Consider the following 24,965-nt stretch of genomic DNA (forward strand, 5'->3'; position numbering starts at 1 on the left):
AACTTGATTAACCACAGTTAGAACAGCCTTTCCCCAAGAGGTGGTAAACTATTTAAAAAAATCTAAGAATGCAGTGATAACATGAGACAATGAGTTTATTCCATATTTACCGTGCCGTTCTCTTGAAGGCATGTGATGTCGGTTACTAAAAGAGCTGTGTAAAGAGCTCAATGACAGCCCTGGCCGGTGTGCTCAGTTGGTTGGGCATTGTCCTGTACACAGAAAGCCTGCCTGTTTGAATCTTGGGCACATACCTGGCTTATGGGCCTGATCTCTAGTAGGGGGTGTGTAGGAGGCAGCCCATAGATGTTCCCCTCTCACATGGATGTTTCTTTCTCCCTCTAAAAAAATCAATTAAAAATATTTTTTTAAAAAACTCAAAGAAAAAGGGCCCCTAAGAACCCTGGGAGCCTGTGGGATCCAACACTCCCCAAACAGGTGTGAAAAACAGCCATTAGACAGCTGGCTCAGCTGCTGCTCCTGGGTAAGAATCAATGAACTTGGTGTGTGTGTGTGTGTGTGTGTGTGTGTGTGTGTGTGTGTTCACATTTTAGCAAAGAACAGCATCAAGAACAGGTTCCTCAGCCTTCTCTGTTCTCTGAATTGCTGTAGGCAGCAGTTCTGACTTCTGTCTCCACCTTTCCTCTCCGGACAGGCTGCAATCTAGAGTGAAAACTATTGTGAAATAGGCTGTTGGTCCCATTTTAGTCTGTAATCAGGTTGACAATCTGGCAAGTGTGTCTGTCCTTGCTTAACCAGCTGCAGTTTTTAGAGCTGTAGCTTCAGATTCCTGCACTAGGAACTCCTCGCGCCCATTTGCATGGAGGGGTGCAAAGTCACAGATCTTAGAAGCCTAGAGGTCATTCGACCCATCCTTTATCTGAGAAATTACACTTTCGCCTTCCCAGAAGGCCCTTTTAGAACATCCTGTTTTTGGGAAGAAACATATTGAGTAACACATCCTAGGGCCCCATCTGATTTTTGTCAATGGGGCCTCAAGTTAACGGTTACCATTACAGCGAGGGGTTGGTTAACTTCTGAACAACAGATTCCTTGTCTGTGAAACGAGGAGGCTTAACACAGGGTTATTATAAGAACGTGAATTGAGGGGGAGACTTGGTTTGGGGTGGTGAACACACAATACAATATACAGATGATGTGTTATAAAATTGTACACCTGAAACCTATATAATTGTATAAATGTCATCCCAATAAATTCAATAAAAATAAAATAAAATATAAAGAATGTGACTTAAGTGCTAACACATAGTAAAAAAGTGACCATACTAACCTTCAACTCTAGTTTAAGCATCGAGTCCTTTTTTGGATATGTGTAGTGATAATGGATAAATATGAAATACGCAGTTCAGTAAGAGACACTTCAATAGCAATCTTTATATTCATCCCTTAATTCCTTTACACAGACCTCTTGTTGGCCTATCGACTACTCTTTACTATGATTCCATTAGTAGAAGAAAGAGCAACTTAAAGACAAATTATGATTTAAAAAGGGTTGTTTATGAAGAGGTATGAAGAAACACTAGTCATAACATAGTACAATCAGCCAGAGTTAACTAGTGGAGACCTTGTCAAAGCAAACACACACACAAAGAAACAAACAAGATTTACCAAATGTTTTTGGGAAAATGACATCAATCTGTTTCACGATGTGAGCTGCTCTAATGTTAAGAGTAAAAGGCCCATGCAGTGTGGGTGCTCCTCTCACCCTTAAGAGTGAGACGGCATTAAAGAAAAAAAAACCCTCCTATAATCCCTGCTGCACCTCAGACCAGACCAACAAGAACGCAGTGCTAGAGTTAGCAACCGTATTGCTGCCACCAGTCTAGCTAAAGCAGGTTTTAGAAGAACTGAATTATATAATGAACTGATCTACCTAAACAAAGTTCTCAGGCCTCTCCGTCGGCACTGTGCTGCTTGCTGTCAAACTAAGCACCATCTGATCTCCATCCCACGGCAAAGCCCTTTAAAGCTCCCCTGACTCTGGGATACTGCTGGATTTCCTGCGCAGAGACTCCAGGGAAAAGGCCGTCGGAGAAACAGGTCTGGATTCAGGAATATGCTCCATTCTGTATTTTTCGATGTATGGTGAAGCTACTTCCCACACCTGAGGAACAAGGATGAAACCGAAAGGTTGACAACATCGTTTTCATAAGCCATGAAACGTCAACTTCACCTGAAGACAAAACATTATCTGATAAAGACAGTTGTAGCAGCTGTTTTGCTTGCTTTTTATTATAAGGCATTTAACACACGATCCGTGTCGATTGGTCTCGGGTTGCATTCAAAGCTTTTAAAATACAAAGTCCAAAACTTCTCTGAAGTTGCCAGGAAGGCTTTCAGCTGCTTGCTCTTCTAAAGCCAAACAAGCCAAAAAGCAAACAAAACCTAGGGAATTCGATGTGGACAGAATTGAGGAAAGTTGCTCAGGGTCTGACTGTGTGTTTTCTTGAGCAAACCTCGAACGATAAAAAGCAGTGGATTTCCTCATCTGCTCTGTTTCCCTGCCTTGTGGGCTCTGTCTCTGAGACCCTCAAAGTGGGCCCTGGACCAGCAGCATCAGCATCACCGGGGACAAGTCGGAATGTCAGCCCCGCGCCAGACACACTGTGTCCAAATCTGCATTTTCACCAAATTTCCAGGAGATCCACAGGCACACTGCAGTTTGAGAAGCACTGCCTCAGGCCCAGCAATCTGTTCTCTTTCAAGCATAACACCTTCTCAAATGAAGGCCCTGTTCTTGGTTTATAGCTATTGTTGTTTTTTATCTGATTGCTGCTGACAGCCAAGGGGCTCCCCCCCACCCCCACTCGCCCCCTTCTTTTGTATCACCTTAGAAATGTATGAAGATCAAAGGGAAAAATCCTTCCCTGAGAGCAGAGCAAGGATTTCAGGGGAAATCAAGCAATTCTAGGAAACAGGATACCCACAAATTACTACAAAAGGTTTAAAGAACTTTAAAAATATATATTTTTTAAAAAAGGAGTCAGCATGCTAGGCAACTGTCTTTATCAGATGAGTCTATAGTCAATGCAGCCAGAGGAACTGTATGTCACCAGGGTGATGGGTGGGACACACTAGAGCACCAGACAGACTCACAGCCCTTTCAAGCAAAAATCTTAGACTTTGTTTTCTCTCCAGATCTATGCAGGCATTGAACCAGGTGGTGGTGGTGGTGACATTATAAAAAGAGAAACCCTTATGGTTTGGCTCAGTGGATAGAGCGTTGGCCTGGGACTGAAGGGTCCCAGGTTCGATTCTGGTCAAGGGCACATGCCCAGGTTTCAGGCTTGGTCCCCAGTGGTGGGCGTGCAGGAGGCAGCTGATCAATGATTCTTTCTCATCATTGATGTTTCTCTCTCTCTCTCCCCCTCACCCTCCCTCTCTGAAATCAATAAAAATATATTTTAAAAAAGAAAGTACTTTTGAATGAAAGAGTACATTCTTGGTGGAGGGGATCCATGAACATTTCATCTCATTTTCTCCCCACGAATGCTTGTTCCAAAGCTCCGTTTAAAATTTATCCATTTAAAATTTATTTCTGCTTCCAATCCTTAGACACTCAATGTTTGGGTGCCACATGGGACACCTAAGAGTTTATCAAATAGCTTCTTGGTGGCCTTGCAAATTGCATTAGTACCCTTTTGTTCCTTCCCAGGGAATAGCCAGAAAATGAATGAATAAGACAATGTTTCTCCAGGACCCACTCCACTCCACTTTGCCGTAATGACCCCAAACCAAGAAAGAAGCCCAATAGTCAGCTTGCCTTTTGGTCGACAAGCAGTCTGTGCGCTGCCTCGATGTCTGGAGCCATGAAGCGATCTTTTATCCAGGGCCTGCAGAGAAAGCAAACCAAGTCAGCAGCCAAACATGAGCACTGCCAGGGCTCACGGTTCTGAGACCGTGTCACTTCCATGACGACAGACTTTACCTGACAACCGAGCGCACCAGGTCATAGACCTTCTCCAGGGGAGTGGTTGTCCTCAGGGGGCGGAGGAACTCGATGCCCTGGCAGGCTGCCAGCAGCTCGATGGCCAGCACTGAAACGAGAAAAGGGGAGGGGTGACCGGTGAAAGGCCGACCTCCTGCTTGAGGGCTATGAATGACAGAAGTGGATGGCCATCTTGGATGCATCTTTCATGGTGAGAAGGGGGAACGAGTCCAGGTAAATTCTCAGTTTTCCCCTTCTCACCTCTTCTAATCGCGATGGGAAAATCTGTGTGCTATTTCCACCTTTGTGTAAGTTTCCTTTTGTTGTTAGTCTTGCTGATCCCTTTGGCCTGAAATACCTGGTACACAGAACTTCATCAAAGGATTGAAGGCGCCGCCGGTGAAGGAGCAAATGAGTCTTTGGTTGCCCTGGGACTGAGTCTACAGTTGTTTGTATGGAAACTAATACAATTATCTATACTAATAAAAGGGTAATATGCTAATTAGACTGGACATCTTCTGGGCATCCTTCTGGACAAAGCCACGGTGGCGGGGACCGAGACAGAGGCGATTAGGGGACAGCAGTTAGCGGGTGATCAGGCCTGTAGGGGAGCAGTTGGGGGTGATCAGGCCAACAGGGGAACAGTCAGGGGTCATCAGGCTGGCAGGCAGAGGTGGTTAAGGGCAATCAGGCAGGCAGGCAGGCAAGCAGTTAGGAGCCAGCAGTACTGGATTACAAGAGGGTACAGGCCGGGCTGAGGGACCCTCCCCCCATGCACAAATTTTGTGCACTGGGCCTCTAGTTAATCAATAATGATACAAGAATAAACTTCATGTTTCGTGTACTCCCAACTGTAAACCTACTTTGGCCCCACCCTATATGTCCCTTTTGAGCTTTCAAACTCAAAAGCTCCCAAGTCCACTACAACTGAAATTCTAGAAATTGGGACTTGGATGTCTTGCACTCTCATCTCCATGCATCTCAGATGGGTTTATTTTGTGCACGCCCCTTCCCTTACAAAACTACCATTGTGCTCTCCTCCCACTTTGCGAGCCCTAGTTGTTGTTCAGGTCCTCATCTTAAATACTCCTTTGGCGATGCCTTCTCTCACGCCTTCAGACTCTAGTATTTGGAGGGAATTTTGTTAAGTGCTACACAGAGTTGCCAAGTTGTTGTCCAATGTCCGCCTCTCTGGTTAGACCCTAATTTCCAAGCGGGCAGAGAGGAAGAATATCTCATTCACGGTTTAATCCAGGAGAATCCTCCTCTTTCTGTGCCCCTTATGCAATGAGGAATCAGTAGGCGCTGTAATAAAGCAGATCCTTATCTTGTGAGGTTATATCCAGCACCACTGGGTTCCAAGATTTGTAGGTATTTGTTTAATATCTGAATCAAAGCAAACTTAACTGACAGGGAACATGCTTGAAAATACAAGCTGCCAATTCTTTTTCTGAACTGCACCTGATATAAATGTATAGAACTGCATCAGATGAGCTAGATCTGTAATTTGGACCTCTACGGCCAACTTTATTGTCATGTAAACATCCGAGCACCATGTCTGTGCCAAACACACTTCTAGGTATTCTAGATCCATCTGGGGATATGATTGAGGCCTGATTTGAACAAATCCACTCTACAGACACTGAGATAATTGGGAGAATTTGTAAATTATACCTCAATACAGCTGTTACCAAAAAAAAGAATATTTAACTCTCACATTTATCTTAAAATAGTGATATTCTTTTATCAGCCAACTGCTTTGAATACAGTTGCAAAAACAGGAACTTAGAACATAAGTCCTAAAGGAAGGCAATTTCTCTTTAAAAACAAAACAAAAACAAGCAGTAATTAAGAGGTCAGGGAGCAGAGGGCCTAACATCCTGTGGAGTATCTTTGCCAAAAAGGTGGGATCTCGGGCTTCTCAAGCCTTTAGGACCAACTGCCATGTACAGGAAACGCATGGGACAGAGAGCAAGTTACAAGTAACACCACAAGGAAGCTAACAGGTGAGTCCAGAATCCCGGTCTCTATCAGAAAGCTGACCAGTTTTTTTTAGCTGGTCAGTGGAATGAAGTGGGGAGTGGGGAGAGATGGGACAGTTCTGGATGAAAAGAAGCTTAAAACCTTGACCGCCAAATCTAAAATGTGGCCCTTGCGTCCTGATTTGAACAAACCCACTGTCCAGACACTGAGATAATTGGGAGAATTTGAATGTGTACTCAATGGTGATACCAAGACGGCTGTGATGATGGCATTCTGGTGGATAAGCAAGCACTGATAGTTAAGAGTTAAAGTATGCAGGAAGAAAATTATATAGTGGATTTGTTTGAAAATAATTTGAGAAAAGAAAAAATAAAGCAAATGTGCTGTTGAATCAGTGAGGTGTGTATGAGGTTCATGGTACTAATCTCCCCACTTTGAATATGTTTTGAAAATCTTGTTTTTAAAAAAAAAAAAAAGCCAGCTGATGAACCTGCTTAGGCAGCAAGAGTGGTTCTTAATCTCCAGCGAGCATGAGCATCACCTGGAGGGCTGGTTACCTCCGGATTCCTCTGCCCTGCTCCCTAGAGTTTCTCCTTCTGCAGGGCTGGGAGGGGCTTTGAGGATCTGCCTTTCTAACAAGATCCAGGTCATGCTGATGCTGCCGGTGGGGACCCCACTTTGAGGACCACTGGTGAGTCATTCATTTATCAGTGAGGCCCGGGATACCGCTCTGGCTGGGGTTACCTTGCTCCACGTGCTCGATGACCCTGAGGGCCTTCCTCGCTGCCCATCCTCCCATGGAGACATGGTCCTCCGTGGCAGCGCTGGTGGAGAGGGAGTCCACAGACGAGGGGTGGCACAGAGCCTTGCTCTCAGAAACTGCAAGAGGTCAGCGCTAGTTAATTATGTTCAAACAGGAAAAACTGCCCCAATGACATATGTTTTCCCAAAGTGCTCCATGGCATCCACTCCAGGAGCTCTTGGTGGTTATCCAAGCACCACATGGTCCAAAATTACTTTGGGGAAGGAAACACGTTGTGTTTTCCCTAACATGAGAAAGACTCTAAAGCTATCGGGAGTTCTAACTCCGGATGGAAACCCTAATATTACAAAGCCAAGTTGAAAACATCGGAAGCATTTAGCATGCCAGGGAGTTGCATGCTCATTTCAGGTACCTGAGGACAATTTGACTGGTTGTGTCACCAGAAGAGGCTAGATGTCTGCCAGAGATATCTTAGGGAGGTGAGGGATCCTAGAGATGACCTAGATTGATTTTTCTCAAACGTTATTGTTATCGTTATCGTGCATATGAATCACTGGATCTCATTAAAATGCAAATGTTGCATTTCAGGTGGGGCTTGAGATGCTATTGTTCTCACAAACTCCCAGGTGATGGCTCTGCTTTTGGTTCGAGGATGAAACTTTAAGTAGCAAGGACCTAGATTACAGAATTCCTTCTCTCCAGCAAGAGAGGTCAAATTCAGAGTCTTCCCCCCCCCACTCCCTCCCCCCTCACCCCCGCTTTCTGAAGCATAGTAACCTCTATTTTGTAAAAACTGCTGTTTGAAATTTCTACTAGACATAGGCAGTCCTTTATTCTATGAATTAATTCTGCTATTATTGGCTTCTGTAAAACACGCTTGGTCTAATAATAGGGAAAATAAGCTCAACCGTCTGACCTTGCCAACCGCTCCACTGCAGTCCCTGGCTACTCCCATGCTCCAGTTGTCTGAAATGTACTATGCTCAAGTTATAAGCTCAGGTTACAAGCAAAGGTCTGGAAGTATAATCCCATATTTGGGAGACAAAGGACTGGAAGAATATAAAAGGGGAAAGCTTTCTCCATGTTTTTGCTCAGAATTTGAGAAGCAATATTCCTGTGAGCCCACTAGCGCAGTGGTCGGCAAACTCATTAGCCAACAGAGCCAAATATCAACAGTACAACGATTGAAATTTCTTTTGAGAGCCAAATTTTTTAAACTTAAACTATATAGGTAGGTACATTGTTATTAACTTAATTAGGGTATTCCTAAGCTGGCCTTTGCTAAAAACTCAAGGGGCCAAAGAGCCGCATATGGCTCGCAAGCCGCAGTTTGCTGACCACTGCACTAGTGTAATAAAAGACTCCAAATTAATTGGCTCACTCAGGCATCTTCTGTTAAGCTCGCTGATTTACAATATAACATTTCTATGACGCTGAGAGTGGCTCTGAGTGAAGTGTCACTGTTCTGCATGCTATAAGAACCCTACCTGAGGTAATCTAGTTATAAACGGGGTTGCCCAGGACTTTCAGGTCCCAGCACTGCAACCCAAGACCCCTAAACATGGTTCAGCAGGCTGTGGTGAGGCTTGTTCAGAAACATAACATACAAGGGGCCAAAAAAAGAAAAAGGTTCATTATAACGAAAGCAAGCTGAGCAACTTCACTAGGCAGCTTGGGAAGCTGAATATTCATACGGGGCTCCCAAAAGTCCATGATATTCTCTAGAAATAAACTACCTCTCCCCCCACCACGTTAATATGAGAAAACGTTGCCCTTTGAAAGGATATTTTAATACGCAGGTAAGTGAACAAGTAGAAGATGCCGGACAGAGGAGAAGATGAATTCAATGGCCCTTTGTTGGTTTTTTTGTGTTGAGTTTTAGTGTGAGGCTTACGTGAGGAAGGGATTAGGAGGAATATCAGCTATATTTATTTAGCACCAGGCATAGAGAGTTCTAAGGTTTCACCTGCATTAATTCATGTAATCCTCAAAACAGCCCCACTAGGTAAATTCATCATGCCCATTTTACACAGGAGTAAACTGAGGTCAACAAGACTGAGACTTATTCCGTGTCACACTGTAAATGGCAGAGCTAGGATTCGAACCCAGACTCCATGCTCTTAATGAACCACCATGCTATCCTGCCTCTTGGGCAGGTTTGCCAGATAGAAATACAGGATGTTCAGTTCAATCAAATTTCAGATAAAAAAAAATGTAAGTATGTCCCAAAGAATTCAAATTTAACTTGATATCCTGCATTCCTATTTGTTAAATTTGGCAGCCACATTTTAGGATTAAGTATTGATTATAATGGGAACCTCATTAATTGAAATGAGAGCACAAATTTGAGAGCCAAAATGCCTGAGTTTGAATTCTCTGCTTCTTACTAGCTGTTCAAGCGTGGGTAAGACACTTAACTTCTCGGATTTTCAGGTATTCATCTGTAAAATGGAGATGATTATAGTACCTGTCCCATGATATTGTTGTGACGATTGAGTGAGTGACTATAAGTGAAGCCTTCAGCACTTCCTTGTTGCATGTTGTAATCACATGTGTAGTGGTTGGTATACCTAATGAAATGTATCCAAAGCTTATTTAGATCAGTTCACATTTCACCATTAACTATGAACGTCTTTGTCTTTTTCTTTCTGATGGTCTTCAGATTGAGACTGGGGGGAAAGTTACAAAAATAAAGTTCATGTGATATCAAACTGTTTCCTACAGAGAAGTTGTGGAAACCTCATTGTTTACAATCTCACTCGTGTATTATTGTGTCAGTATGATATTGTTTAGGTTTTGTTTTATATTTTTTTCTAAAAAATATTAAAGAGGCAACCTACGGCGTTTGTATGAAGAGAGGTAGGATGCAGATGGAGGTGTTGAGAAAGTTAGATCTCATTCGAAGATAAAATTTGGTATTTTCAGGTAAAATGGAGGGGCCCTTCAATGGACAGGCTTGGGCAAAGGGCAGTGTCCTTACCCAGGGCTGCGGCTGTGCAGTGTGCTATCATGAATCCAGAGTTCAGACCGCCTTCAGCCACCAGGAAGGCAGGCAGCTCGCTGAGGGAGGGGTTACAGAGCCTTTCAATTCTTCTTTCGCTAATCGCAGCAAGTTCGTGGACACCGATGGCCAAAAAGTCCAGGGCCTGAAAGAGTGTCAATTCAGTTGGCCTATATTGTAATATGCTTTCAGGGGCAGCAGCAATTCTCAAAAAAGCTTACTTTGGCTGGGTATTCACCATGGAAGTTTCCTCCGGAAATAGTCTCTCCCCGGCTGGCAAAGACCATCTTTCAAAATAGGTTAAGGTTTGAACACATTGAGGTGGCAGCCCTTCTAAAATGTGGGGTGGAGAGAGAGTCCCCAAGCAGATGTTGACATAAAGGGACAGACACACAATCTTGAAGAAGAATTGTGTATACCCAAGTCGGCCAAAGAAACACAAGGCATAAATCCTGTTTTCTCTTGAGATTAGAGATTCTCAGGCACCATAACTGTGCTAATCTGGTGGGTAGTAGTTGCTCTTGAAAAGTTTATAACCTGAAACTAAGAGCAGAGTCCAGACACCTGTGTAAAAGCAAATTCTATTTCTTCAGCGGGCACTGTGAGCTTGTGCTCCATAGAAGAACCTGCTGAATGGAGGACATGGCTGACGCCCAACCACCAAATTGTCTGGAATAATCAATTTGGGGAAAACTTCCAAGCAAACTCTCTAACTCAGTGATCTGTGTCAGCATTCTCAGCAAAGGGCAGCCAAGAAGTCATTGTAAACTCATTTAGGTCTGAGGCAACTTTGGACTCACCAAATATTCATATTCTCAGGGATCATTGCATTCCATCATGCACTTGACTTAAACCAACAGACAAAGGCAGTAACAGACCCTTCTTCCAGGTTCCAAAGAGCTAACGTTTACCTACTGGGCTAAAGAGTATTTGCTACCTATCATATCAACGAGGGATTCACTCTGCGTGAGAAGGGTTCTGGCTTCCAAAGAGCTGGAGATGCACGTGCTACATGATCTTCCTCAAGTCTGGAGTTGCCCTTTTCCGTGTATTATAACCATGAGCATATTAGGCTGCACGCCTGCTCTTCTCCATGAACCCACCCCAACCACAGGCCTTGGCCTTCTCTCCATTCTCTGACTCCTTAGAGCGAGTGATCTCTGCACCAATTTAGAACGTAAGCATGTTCTATTGTTCTTTAGCTCCAAATTTGTGGGTTGGCTATTCAATTATAGCAATTAGAAGTTAACTCCCATCATATCTAGCAACTAGGTAATAGGTGCTCTTTATCTGCAATAGAAACCTTAGGAAAACGTTCTTTCAGGTAACACCAGTATTGCAGGAGAGCTCCCAAAGATTAGGCAATTGGAAATTCATCAGGGATTAAAACTCTTTAATTAAGTAAAATACTTTTGGCTGACATTTTTGCTGAGTCAAGTGGTGGGGGGAGAATTTAGCACAGAATTATTTCCTCTCCCATTTCCAATAATTTAATGGTTTGTGTTTTTTTACTGTCTAAGATACCCTTTCAACCTACATTATTTAAGTGTCTAATGGGTACTTCTGCTCCCCAGGACAGATAGATAAGACTAGCTGGAATTCAGGAAAACTTCTCCCTTTGGGAGGTGGGATGGTGTACAGGTGGGTTAGTGAGTTGAGGATTATTTCGTGTGGGTTTGACTTAACTGTGAAACTATCCGAAAGGACGCAAAACCCACATCCTGAAGTGAGCTCTCCAGAGAAACCTCACACAGCTACTGCGGACTCATCTGCTAGCCCAGTCTGCGAGCTGCTTTCAGGAATGCTGACCCCGCACTCTCTCCAGGGCTGAGACTTGAGGCAGATGTGGGATAGGAAAAACAGATTTCTGCAGGGTTTGGTGGTCTTCACAGGCAGAATTGTCTCTGTGGAGACTTTGCCAGTGTGACCCCTGAGTGATCGCATTCCATGGCAGAAACAGATGGCTCTGAGATACCCACACCAGGAACGAGGCCCCCGTCAGGCCCTGTCCTTGAGAAATGGAAGTGTTCTTACTCTTCTTTGTACGAACACAGAAAACACCGATTTGAGTCAAGTCCATGTCAGAAATAAAACCTCGGGATATGGAAAACCATGCCTCTTTGACCAACACTTTGGTAAATGTTAAAGGTTGCTTCTGTCTAAAGCATCATGGCATTATTGGAACCAGGAAGGTGTACATACATGCCACCTACCCTGGTCTCCACAATAACACCTGGCAGGTAGATCTTCATCCTTCTACCAACAACCCCAGCAGTGGGTTTTAGGGAAAATCTCTATATATAAAAGGCTAATATGCAAAGTGTCCCCTCAGGAGTTCGACCAGGGGACTGGGAGTTCGATTGCTCGCTATGATGTGCGCTGACCACCAGGGGGCGGCATGGAACAAAGGAAGGCCCCAGCTGGCAGACAGAAGGCCCCCATCAGCCTGATGGCTGGACAGGCCTGGGGACCCTACCTGTGCATAAATTTTGTGCACCGGGCCTCTAGTGTCTTCATAAAACTTCTCAGCCAATGCTGGAAATCCACCCCCATTTCATCCCAATGGGTCAATTTTGAAGCTTCGGCATATTCCACTCTGAACCTGAGATTAGGTTCGGAGAACTACCTCTGCCACCTCCCAGCTCTGATCTGGACAAAGTTCCTTAACTTCCGAGCCTCGGGTACTCAGTTTATGAAATGAAGTGACAGGGGACAGGACAGAGCTGCTGCACAGTGATCACTTCAGATCTGAAAGTTACCAGCAGAAGTTCTATGACTATAGTTCAGTAAACGTCAAAAGATACAGGATTATCTGTTGCGCTGTTTAGTTCTGTGGTAATCAGTTTCTTCACAAACGCTATTGTGTCATTCGCCACACCATGGACCTAAAATAGAAGAATAAATGAGTTACTACATGGAAGACTGCCTGTCACATAGAGTCTGATATTCCTGTTAGAATAGCAGGATGTTTGGAAGTGGGATATATTCCTATAGCAGACCTAATTTGGCAATTCTTCCCCGTAGACGTTTTTGATCTACTAGCTAGAATAGAACTTGCTGAATACAAGGATGTGAGTCCTCCAGGAAGGACTCTTTATATACTGTAGACTGGAATTTGACACAAGCTGAAATACAGGGTGGGACAAAAGTAAATGTATAGTTTGACTAGAGAAACACTGCGTTTATTCTAGTGTTATTGAACAACCATAACCTACTTTTGCCCCACCCTGAATTGTTTCATTCTTGAGAAGCATTCTTGAGTTAATCTCTCATGTAACTAATTGCCATATGCAAATGAGTTGTAAAATCGATACAGGATGCCTCATGCTAACCCAAGTCATCTGCATTTTTTATTGAAAGTTAAGCCTCACAGATTGATTTACCGTGATTTAGGTCTGCCTATTAAATGCAGCTAAGGTATACCATGGATGGGCACTTGAATTTTTATTAGGCTTTTCTGTGAACATCTCTGGCTGGCTGGTCCTAGTTCTATCTAACAGGGAGAGCAAATAAAACTCCACTAACTGGTTAAGATAATGTCACTAAGAAATTGAAAAAGGAGGGCACTAAACCAACACAGCAAGATGCCTGTTGGACTTCTCTTCAAGGTTGAGCAAAGCAATTCAAAAGCTTATCACATGGAATAGAAACGACAATAATGGGACAAATGGAAGTATGATCTACAAAATTTTTAATAGAAGCTGTAAAGAAATTTGGATTCTAATTGACCATTACATGATTTTCTAACACCTCCCTCTTTTTCTGCTTCCCACCTGCACTGAGAGAGAGAAAGGACACTTTTGTTTGCTGGTTTACCTGTGGACAGCAGCGCAAGGTGTACGCGTCCTGCACGCGGTCACAGAACCTGTGACTCTCTGTGGAAAGGTGGAGGGGACAGCAGGGAACATGTTATCAATTTTTCCCCCACAAAACACAAAACCAAATAGGCTCACTCACACAAACATGCCCAGACCTGCTATTTCTGATGGGTGGTGATCCGAATCCAAGAGTGACCGAAACCGAAAAGCAACTTCAATTTGCCCAGGATGAGGGCGAACAGCATGAATGTCTAGAATTGATGAAGGAGAAAAAGCCTGAGCAACTCTTATATTAGAACGAACTACCATGGATGCTCAGAACCATCCACGGTGCTGCCACAGCCCTCAAAAGGCCCAGGGGTCCTAACCACCACCAAGCAGTAGAAACTTATCTCCAAAAGCAAGATATTCCTTATTGTCTTTTTAAAAAATATATATTTTTATTGATTTTAGAGAGGAAGGGAGAGGTAGAGATAGAAACATCAGTGATGAGAGAGAATCATTAATTAGCTGCCTCTTGCACTCCCCACACTGGGGATCGAGCCCGCAACCCAGGCATGTGCCCTTGACTGGAATCAAACCTGGGACCCTTCAGTCCACAGGCTGATGCTCTATCCATTGAGCCAAACCAGCTAGGGCTCCTTATTGTCTTTATTCTTTGGAATCTCCAAGTGCAAATTATGTGTTGAGAATTCAACTACGGGGAAGTCAACTCAAGACACTGGGCTACCCTAAAAAGACTTAGGCTCATAATGGAAGGGAGCTCTACAGTGGTCTAATTTAACTAAACGATTTTGAAACAGTTTTTATGTCCTATATATAATAATAAAGAGTCTTTCAAAGTAAGCTACCACTTCTATAGTTTCCCCTCCCCCAGTTTTCTAAAGGAGACCAACCTGAATCCTACTGTAGTTCTAAAACTCTGCAAACAGATTCCTAAACAGCACTTAGTTTGATGAGAGTCAGACCTAGGTGATCTGGGGCCGGTTACTTAACTCTCAGGGTCAGCGTCTATTTATAAACCGCGGTCATTTCAAGTATCGAGTGTGGCAGAATTTAGAAGAAACTCATAGGCTCTTGAGTTTTCTCTTTCTTCCCTACTGCTCACCTCCACCACTCACATGTCTAAAGACCTCAACCAGCCCACCCCACCAGCTCTGGTTGACTGAATAACAATCAAACAGAGGGACCATGCTGACCTGTATCGAAGGCTTTGGTGGTGCCCTTCAGCACTTCCAGGGTCAAGGCCGCCACTATGTCAGCCTGCCGCGCAATAGCACTGGCTCTTTCCACAGCTTCACAGCCCAGGGAGGTGATCATCTGTGTCCCATTGATGAGCGCCAGACCCTTTGGGGCAGAGGAGAAGAGGTTTCCTACTGTATTTCTGTAACAAGCCTATGTACAAGTTGATTTAGTATCTTTTGCTCTCATGAGAGGAAAGTTAGCCTGTCAGTCAGTTAAACGATGTTTATTCACGTTTTCTGAAGTGCAGGTCAGTAATGATTATTTAAGCACTTGAGGACTAAGTGCCATCTTACATGAGATCACTACTATAAATCTGGCAAATAGAATAGCTGTTAAGTATCCCCATTCTCAAGGCAGCAGAGTAGCTCCAGTGTGGAAGGCATATAAAATCTTAATTATATTACATTTCTTCTTTAATTTATCATCATTGTAGACAAGATACACTGAAACATTTCTGGTCCAAGACTCTTGGCATAGAGAATCCTAATGGATGCTGGATTAAAGTGTCTCTTAAGGATCCCTAGGGATCCTGATTTAAAGTTTAAGTTCTTAGGTAAGAGAACCCTTAAGCATTCATGGCATGAAGAATTTTTTAAATACTGATGGAGGAGCTGTTTTTTCAGTGACCAACTTTCTACAAACATGTTTATTTTAATAAATCAGTGAGACTGGCATTAAGACTGAAAGTAGTGTATAAATAAAGACTTGTTGACATGGGCAAATTTCCCTTGAACACCCTTACCTCTTTTGGCTTTAAAACTATTGGTTTCAATCCATGGGCTTCCAGGACCTAAAGAATGATTTAAGAAGTTAAAATGGGTAACAATTACTAATTTTATGAGGAACCGAATAAAAGATCTTTCAGCCCAAAGGTCTGTCTTATAAAAGACTAGAGGCCCGGTGCATGGATTTGTGCACTGGTGGGGTTCCTCAGCCTGGCCTGCACCCTCTTGCAATCTGGGGGTATGTGTCAGATAGCATGTTTCGGCCTGATCCCTGCAGGCCCAATCCAGACAGGAGGGAGCCCGATCCCTGCAGGCCTGATCCAGACAGGAGAGAGCCCGATCCCATGCACTGAGTGTCTGTCCTCTGGTAGTCAGTGCACATCATAGCAACTGGTCGACTGGTCGTTCGGTCATTCAGTTGCTTAGGGGATTTTATATATATGAATTAGACCTATGTGCATTAGCTCTGTTTATCATCTCTGGTCTATTCTCTAGTTCTGTTCTTTAGTCTGAAAGCAGATTTTGCTTTCAAATGATATTCATACTTAAATCAGGGGCTCTAGTGTCTAGGTCCTTTGTGTTAACCTTTTGCACTCGGATGTCGAGATTAAAATTACTCTTTGAATGTATCAATAATTTGAAATATTAAAAAAATCCAAATAAATAAGTTTGTATGAAAAGAAACTCCAGTTTTTTTATTCTACTGCTGCGCTTTGTAAAATCTGGGGTATTTAAAAAATTAAATCCCGAGTAGAATAAAGGAATCGAGAAAAAAGCAAGTGAGTGTAAAGGGTTAAGTGTCCATGTTAGTGACTCACCTTTCTCCTGCAGCTTCCTGAGCATATATGCACACCTGTGCTGCACTAAGGCTGGGCTTCTGACTGTCTGTCCATAATCCCTACCTCTGAAGCTTAACCCAAAAAGTCCTCCTACATATCTAAACCCTGGCAGATACATCGGTTGTCAGAGCAGGGCTTCTCACTTGTGTGGCAGGTGTGTGGGCACCAATGAAGGGGAGATGGTTGGCCTAATAGATAGGAACAGAATCCTGAGGGGAAATGGGCCAAATGATCTTACTCTGAAATAAAAGAAGTAAAAACAGTCAATAAGTTAAGGTCCCTCTAGAAAAGAAGGAAGGGAGAGCCTACACCATTTGCTATGTCAATTTCTCAGGTTATTAGAGCGCCTATTGTTCTGAGTGTTGGGCTGGGGCTAGAGTGGGGAAAATTGAGACAAGTTCGAGGGCAATTACAGTAATAGAATGTTAAGTGCTACAGGAGGTAGGAAGTGGGTACGGGTCAGTGAGAAGTAATCGGGTAAGATGCTGGGAGAGCACAGAGGAGGAACAAAGGAGACTTGAGGGGTAGGGAAAAGAACTGGAAGAGCAGAGAGGGAAGTTTCCCAGAGGACTTAGCAGAAGGAGGAACCGGAGTGAGTGGGGAAGAGAAGCATGGACCTGTGCTGGTCCCTCTGCCTAAGACACAGCACATTCCAGCTGCAAGGAGCCTCCAGCTTCTGTGATGGAGAACCCTGGCAGGGAGGGAGGAGGAGGAGAACATGACAAACTAGGCTCTTGTAGCCACTTTAAGTTCAGACTTCCTCCTAAGGACAGTGGGGAGCACTGTAGTTGTTAGCCAGGACACGCTCAGATTTGCTGTGTGAAGGTGGCCGGGGGAACACTACACAGAGAAACAATCAAGAAGAGTCTACATGGAAGGAAGGTAATCTGGAACCTGTATCCCCATAAGGATTATCTGTTTCCTTAACTCCTCCCTCCTCCTTGGTCCTCGACCCTTTGCTTACTGTTAGGGGACCTCCCAACAGTAGATCCGAGAAGGCACTTTAAATAATTCTTTGCGCTGCTCTGATGGAATTTGGAGATGAATGAAGAAAAAAAAAAAAAAGCTTTATCAAATGCAGGCCTTTCTAATTAGCCACAAGGTGGGAGCTTTCAGGGAAATGGAACCTTCTTTCCCGAGGCCATAGAGTGAGTGCTATGATGCACAGCTTAGTACCTGTGAGACTGGCAACTTAAGTAAACCTGCGACAACGTGTGACCTCCAGATAGGCACCTGAAGTGTTTTAGGTGCAGAAGAAATTCCTGGGATCAACACTGGCAGCTGTACCTTTTCGCCAAGGTGATCACCAAGTCCAGAGGCTGACAGCTGGGTATGGAAGCTAAGAGCCTTGTCTAGTTTGACTTCTAAGCTGCAGTTTTCTCATCTATAAAATAGGGATAACAGTGGCCCCCTCACTAAGATGCTGTAAAGATTAAGTGATATAAAGCATGCTGGGCACCCGGTGTCCAGCCCAGGGAAAATCCTTCCGATGAACGTTGTTGTTAAAGTCTTACGTATTTAGCGTCAGCCCAGCCACTCTTGGGAGACCACATCTTCCCTTCTCCAGTTAGGCCAAGAGCAAGATGAGAGAGTGGAGCAAGGTCTCCACTGGCACCAACGGTTCCTTTCTCTGGAACATAGGGCAGGCAGGAGGCTGGGAGGGAAGTAGGCAGCAGTTACTCCAGGAGAACTTCCTTCGGGTCAAGCTCACTTTGCCAGCGAGACCCACCTCCCCCAGTAGGATCTAGTACAAATGCCTGGAGAAAGACAATTACTCAAGGACAACAGAAAGCATTATAGGTTTTAGCCAAGACATGGTCAGATTTGCTGTGTGAAGGTGGGTGGGGAACACTGTACATAGAGAAACAATCAAGATCAGGCTCCGTGGGGGAAAGGTGATATGGAACCCGTATCCTCATGAGGATTAACTTCTTCTTCTGTGGTCCTCTGCGCCTTCACTTATTGTTACTGTGCATGTGCTAATCTGACCTAGAAATTTCTAGAATTCTAGCAATGTATCTTAAAGACGTGACCAGGCGCTAGCTGGTTCATTATAGCCTTGTTCCTAAGAACAAAAAGTTAGACATGATCTAAATATGGAATTAAGAGATTTTCCTGTGACCAAAAGTTGCGTGTGGCCATTCAAACCTGTTGGAGAATGTTTGGAAACATGTCAATATTGACTTTAGAAAAGTGATATAAAATGTTCCAGAAGGAGAAAGTTCACCAAAGCGTTGACGGAGTTTTCTGGGAGGTAAAGTCATAGGCAACATAATCTCTACTTGCACCAGATTCCGAGTCTGCCATTTCACCACCACTTATAAAAGGACATGCACTATTTTGTAGGAAGTCCCCAATAGGTTTCTAAGTAAACTCGGACACGGAATAGCAGTGTTTTTGCTAATTGTTAAATACTGTCAACAGGATAACGCAGTGCCACCCACAGGCCAGCTTCCAGATCAGAGTTCACCTTGGGAGATTCTCAGAACTCTAGGGCCTCAGAAGTGCCATCAGATCTACCTTATGGGAGATGCCCAGCCTCAATGGAGGGTAATGGAGGGTCAGTCAGGGATCCATTACATTACCATTAAATGCTTCGATAACTTGTTTGAGGGTCTCCAGGGAAATGCCACTGTATCCTTTGGCTAAGACATTGATCCTTAAAGCCAAGAGCATCCGGCATCTCTCAGGGATTAGTGGTTTCCCAACACCTACAAAACAATTGGAAAACAAAAACTCTTCCACCTCCTGACTGCCTCCATCTCTCAAATCTTCACTTCACTTCTTTTTTTTTTTTTAATTTTTTTTTAAAAATATATTTTATTGATTTTTCACAGAGGGGAAGAGAGAGGGACAGAGAGTTAGAAACATCAATGATAGAGAAACATCGATCAGCTGCCTCCTGCACAACCCCCACTGGGGATGTGCCCGCAACCAAGGTACATGCCCTTGACCGGAATCGAATCCGGGACCTTTCAGTCCGCAGGCCGACGCTCTATCCACTGAGCCAAACCAGTCTTGGCTTCACTTCACTTCTTAACTCAGAGTTGGACTGCTCTCCCTCCTCACTTTCTTGCTTCTTAAAGTCTCGTCTTCCAGAAGAAGGTGCAACCCCACTTTTGCCTTCTTGGAACACTTCAGCAAGCCCCTACTCCCCACCCAACATCCTTAGAATAGTGTCCAGACTCCTCAGCACAAGTTGCCTTGCAATCTCACCTCATCCTGGTCAACTCATTCCCTGACTTTCAGCCCTAATTTTGTGTCCTGAGTGCACCATTCTCTTGGCATCACTGTACCTGTACAGATGCTCGTGTCCCAATCCTGTCCCTCTACGTGGCCCATTCCTTTTTCTGAGATTCAGCTGGAAGGTGGTCTCGTCTGCTGCTTTCTGCTTCCCTCCCACCCCCGAAGCACCCAGTCCCTGGAATATATTGACTCTTCCTGGCTGTTGCAGGATGCATCACACTGTACTTTATTCAGCTAACCCAGTGGTCGGCAAACTCCTTAGTCAACAGAGCCAAATATCAACAGTACAACGATTGAAATTTCTTTTGAGAGCCAAATTTTTTAAAACTTAAACTTCTTCTAACGCCACTTCTTCAAAATAGACTCGCCCAGGCCGTGGTATTTTGTGGAAGAGCCACACTCAAGGGCCAAAGAGCCGCATGTGGCTCGCGAGCCGCAGTTTGCCGACCTCGGAGCTAACAGTATAAGATCTAGGAGGCACCCAACGTTTCGAATGATTTACCTGAAGAATGTGAACGTACTAGGTTGAGCTGGAGCTCCCTGAAAGAGAAAGGAAAAAGTCCTCTTACTGTTACTGTGCATGTTCTAATCTGACCTAGAAATTTCTAGAGTTCTAGCAATGTATCTTAAAGACGTGACCAGGTGCTAGCTGGTTCATTCTAGCCATGTTTCCAAGAACAAAAAAGTTATAAATGATCTAAATATGGAATTAAGAGATTTTCCTGTGACCAAAAGTTGTGTGTAGCCATTCAAACCTGTCGGAGAATGTTTGGAAACATGTCAATATTGACTTTAGAAAGGTGATATAAAATGTTCCAAAAGGGGAAGGGTCACCAAAGTGTTGACGGGGTTTTCTGGGAGGTAAAGTCATAGTCATGAAAATGGCCCCTCATCTGGGGAAGTGAAGGGAGGAGGGACAGGTACATCTTTGGAGGGACAGTGAGGCGGCAGGAGGCGGTGGAAGAAACCAGCGAGCCTATATTTTCAATACCAAGTCATGTGTAAATGAACCAGAACCTCATCCTCCTCATCTGTAAATTAGGCCAAATATTATTTCCCTTGCTGAAAGGAATCTGAAAAATGGGGGTAGGTGGCATGTGGATATGTGTGTGAGCAGGAACCAAACTTACTCTAGCTTATTGATAGGAATCACAGTTCTGGCAAATTTCCCAAAACCTGTAGTAATGCCGTACACAACTGGAAAAAAAGACAGACACCATCCAATTAGATGCAGGACATATATTTTTTTAAGTCCATAAAAATAATGATAACACAAAGGGGGAAAGATACCCGTTTTTTCTTTTATGATGCTGTCTATGACTTCCCTGGATTTTTGCACCTTCTTTTCCGCAGTTGGGGTGAGCTAGGAAAACATTGGTCAGAGAGGAGCCCATGAAGATGTCCACATGTGGCAAAAAGGGTCAGAGGACGTCCGTCCCTCCCCCTTACCTTTATTTTGTAGTGTCCCTTGCCCAAGTTCACCAGGTCCTCCGTGGTCAGGCTGTCCCCATCTAAGTCGATGTACTGCACAAAGGAAGGGATCTCTCTGTGAGTCTGAACAGCTTAGCTGCTCGAACAAGAGATAGGAAAGCCTCAAGCAGAACCAAACTTGGCCACTTCAGAGATTTTATCACTGCAATTAATGGGCTATGATAGAAGACACCTTACTTCAGAGGAAGCTGCGTAAGGACTGGTTTTCTAATGCTTTTTTCCTACGACCCGGAGCTGGACAAAGTCCTGTCCTAATTGGTAGGGTTTGCTCATAAATCTTGCTGGCCCTCCCCCTCCTTAAAGGAGGGGGACTTCATTTTCTTAACAAAAAGAGTGGTTTGCTGCTTACCTTTTCAGGCTCCCGGTATCTGCTGTACCTGAATCCAGGTAAAGGAAAATACTGGGAAGTGTGGCACAGCCCCAGCCCCGTCCCTGGCGGGAGGACCCCCCCAGAACAGGCCCCGGAGCCCGCAGGAAAGGATACAGGTAAACTCCCTCTGGTTGCGACGGAATGAAGTCAGGAGACATGGCATCCCCTTCTATAACTGAAACGAGAAGACAAGAAGGACCCCTTACGGATCACAGTGGAGAGCCACTTTTGGCCTGGGTGATACAGCAAGGAAGGGCCGGCCCTTCATCTGCCTCTGAATTCTATCGAAATGGCTGTTTTAAAAGGACTTCAGATACTTTCAAGTGCGCTTAGCATCTTTACAATGAAGGAGAGCAAAGGGCAGAGGTGTAGGCGCTGGGTGTGGACCCCAGTTTAAATGAAAGTTCAAGATCTAACCCCCACCTCTGTCCCATGCCGACTTTATTTTGCTTGAAATCTGAACTCCTCTAATGCCACAGGCCTCTCATCTGGTGAAGGTCTATGGAAGGGTTCAAGGCTCTTCACCATTAAGTTTATAAAAATAGCTATATACACCGCCTGGTGGCTCAGTGGTTGAGCATATGAGTCAGGAGGCCACAGTTCAATTTCCTGTCAGGGCATATGCCAGGGGTTTGGGGCTCCATCCCCAGTGGGGCATGGGGGCTGGTGGGGGGGGGAGGGGGAAGTGCAGGAGGCAGCTGATCAATGATTCTCTCTCATCATTGATGTTTCTATCTCTCTCTCTCCCTCTCCCTTCTTCTCTGAAATCAATAGAAGTTTTTTTTTTTAAGTTATATACGACAAAGTAATTCAATTACTGTGAAGGGATTCAGACCTGCAGTCCTGAGTTCATATCTGCTCTTGGCTTCTTACTAGCAGCCTGACTGACTCTAGGTAAGTGGCCTCCTCTGGGAGCCTGTTGCCTTGTAGTAAAAGGTGGATAGAACCCCCCCTTTCTCAGCAGGGTGGGTGAGGATCGAAGGCCCCCAGAGGCCTAGCAGCACCCGCACAGCCAGCATGCATTTTCCCCGCCGTGAGGATGGCTGCCCAGCCTCCCTGGAGGCATCCATTCGCGCCTCTCCCCTCCGGCCACTCACCCACTTCCACGAACTCATTGTCCTCCAGGGCCACCTCGAGCGGGTCATCGTTGTCCAGCAGGCCCAGGCCCTTGCAGCGGCGCATCAGAAAGTGCACGTCGTCCACCGAGGCGAAGCCGCCGTTGTCGGGCTTGTTCTTGATGTACCTCCGCACGGCCTCGCGACCCAGCCAGCCCACCGTGAGCCGCGCGTCCTTGCAGGGCACGGCCAGCCACTCTCCGCGCACGTGCACCGTGTACCGGGGCATGGCTCCCGCCGCTCCGGCAGCACCCTGCGGCTGCGGCAACCAGGCCGTCCGGCTCCTCCGCCGGTGACAGTCGCTGGTGACAGTCACCAGGAGCGGGCCGTTTTATCTAGCAGCGGCCACCGAGGTGTGGTGGGTGGGGAGGGCGAGCGGTGGGCGGGGAGGGCCAGGATGGACTTTCAAAATATGCCACCTCCCTTGCCTTTACTCATTCACGCGTTGGGCAAATATTTATCTGGGGCCCCAGGGTCCCTTTGGGTTTTTGCAGCTGAGCTAGAGGCCGGAGAGGGGGATGCAGGCAGGCCAGCCGCCTGCACACCGGCGATGCAGCCCCACGGCAGGAAGGCCTGGGGGGGTCTTAGCGCCCTTTACTTCGGGCTTCCCGGTCTCTCCCTCGCGGGTTGCTGTCTGCATTCCCTTCCATTAAGAGCAACTTATAAACACCATGTTCCTGTCTTTATTGGGGATTACTCAACTGAAATAACCTGCCGGCCAAGTGTGACACCGGCAAGTGTGGCAATCCTCACTCATCTGTTTATTCCACAAACAGGTGTTGAGCAAGGACTCTCTCACTGCTCAGGTTTCCCCAAGCTGCTCCTCCACAGAGGGAGCCTGCAAAGGCCAGAGATCATTTTCACAACTTTTCAAAGGTCACTGTCTGGACCCAGAGCCAGGGCTTGTCGGTTCACAGCTCAGCCAGCCATGGGTGGCACGCCTGCTGGGCGGCTGGTTAGCCTCCAGCAAGTAAGTTCATAATTAGCCTGTTTCCTCCCCAGAAGGGAAAGGGAATAAATGCCTCACCACACAGTATTGGCCATTATCTGCCTGGGATCCAACCCTGGGCCTGCCTTTTACTAGCTGTGACCTCCGGCAAGTCGTTTGACCTCTCTGGGCCTCAGTGTCTTCGTCTATAAAATGGAGATACTGATAGTATCAATGGCAAAGGCCTGTTTGGTGAGAGGATTGAGTGAGTTCATGTCTGGGAAGCCCTTAGAGCTGCACCTGGTACACTGAAAATGCCACCGGCGTGTGTGTGACTCTTATTTGGACTTCAGTACGCTCTCTACCTATTTTGTTTTACAGATGTTCTTTCATCTTTGTACATGAATACCCCTAAACCAGTTAAGCTTCTTCAACACAGATAATTGCTTCCCTGCACCCAATTCATTGCCACTAGTATTGAGAAAGTCAGGAGAGAATGGAAAAGATCAAAGAAATGTGGGGTAGTTTAGTAGTGGGCACTAGTTGGGCAGCATTTTAGTGGTAAGCCAGTTTCTAGAGATTTGATTAACACAATAGAAAAAAAATCCTAAAAGGTCTGTTCCCGTTAAAACAGATTTCCGCTGGGACTAGAGACACAGTTGCTCACAGAAATCAGCCATACCAGCATCTCTTTCTCTGGCAGCTTCCCGGGATGCGTACAAATAAAGAGCTACCATGCCTGGAGCCTTATTGAAACTTGCACTTGAGCCACCCAAGTTCTAACCGCTCTCTGGAATTTGTCACCTCGTGAATTTGGTACACATCAATCTTCCAATACCCACCTTCTGGCCACAGCCTTATAGCCTTGCACCCCTCCCCCCTAATTTACTTCGGTCATCTCCGCCCTGAGGACTTGGCCTCTAGTTGGTTCCTCCTGCCCTCCACCTCCTACCTGCTTCTTCACTTACTTTCCTAGGAAGCCAGTCCCCTAGTTGCCCACCTGGACCACTTTCTTCAACACTTTGAAACTTCTTTATAACATTAAACCTGTGCCTACACTCTGAGTAAAACCCGACCCCTGGGTCCCCATACAAACCGTGTCCACCCAGGTAGAGGCTCTGCTACAGAAAGTCCTGTGATGGTGCAGATGGTGGCACTGCCCTCCTAACTTGCCCACTTTCCCAAACATTCCCCAACGCCTCAAGGACCTTTTCAATACCCACCTCCCCTCATTCTCAGAGGAAGACCTTACCTCTCTCCCTCTCAGAAAACGGAGGCCCTTTGACACGGAGTAGCTTAACTTTCTGCTCCCTTCCATTCACTCAGCCAATAAGTATTTCTTGAACGCCTGTTATGTCCCGAGCACTGTGCTAGGTGCTGGGGATGAAATAAGTACAATGCATTCTCTGCCTTTATGGTGCTTACTCTCTGGGGATGGATGCAGATGTATAAGGAAGACTGGTAAGTCCAACTATTCCCTGTGCTGTGAGAA

At 45.3% G+C, this 24,965-nt stretch overlaps 1 protein-coding gene across 1 annotated transcript; it reads right to left on the bottom strand.

Annotated features, from left to right (window-relative positions):
* Nucleotides 1–1,383: 1,383 nt before the first annotated feature.
* HAL (histidine ammonia-lyase) lies at nt 1,384–22,796 on the bottom strand. Its single transcript, XM_008144792.3, has 20 exons — nt 22,528–22,796; nt 21,545–21,605; nt 21,410–21,437; nt 21,019–21,093; nt 20,860–20,932; nt 20,700–20,766; nt 20,072–20,109; nt 18,909–19,034; nt 17,838–17,977; nt 15,502–15,549; nt 14,714–14,861; nt 13,670–13,765; nt 13,513–13,571; nt 12,501–12,581; nt 9,918–9,983; nt 9,676–9,841; nt 6,677–6,811; nt 3,950–4,058; nt 3,785–3,854; nt 1,384–2,125 (listed from the first exon to the last, which is right to left on the bottom strand). The coding sequence occupies exons 1-20, from the start codon at nt 22,772–22,774 to the stop codon at nt 1,985–1,987; spliced, it is 1,974 nt and encodes a 657-aa protein (XP_008143014.1). The 5' UTR covers nt 22,775–22,796; the 3' UTR covers nt 1,384–1,984.
* Between the last annotated feature and the right edge of the window lie 2,169 nt (nt 22,797–24,965).

Source organism: Eptesicus fuscus, chromosome 7 (assembly GCF_027574615.1).
Source record: "Eptesicus fuscus isolate TK198812 chromosome 7, DD_ASM_mEF_20220401, whole genome shotgun sequence".
In the NCBI taxonomy this organism is placed as follows: domain Eukaryota; kingdom Metazoa; phylum Chordata; class Mammalia; order Chiroptera; family Vespertilionidae; genus Eptesicus; species Eptesicus fuscus.

What these genes read in the sequence shown, in the direction of transcription:
- HAL (XM_008144792.3), bottom strand. Translation starts at nt 22,774, where the DNA reads ATGCCCCGGTACACGGTGCACGTGCGCGGAGAGTGGCTGGCCGTGCCC. An exon ending in ATGGTGAATACCCAGCCAAA is followed by an intron (nt 9,842 to 9,917) that starts GTAAGCTTTTTT and finishes ACACTCTTTCAG; the next exon opens with GCCCTGGACTTTTTGGCCAT. An exon ending in CATCGAGCACGTGGAGCAAG is followed by an intron (nt 4,059 to 6,676) that starts GTAACCCCAGCC and finishes TTCTCGTTTCAG; the next exon opens with TGCTGGCCATCGAGCTGCTG.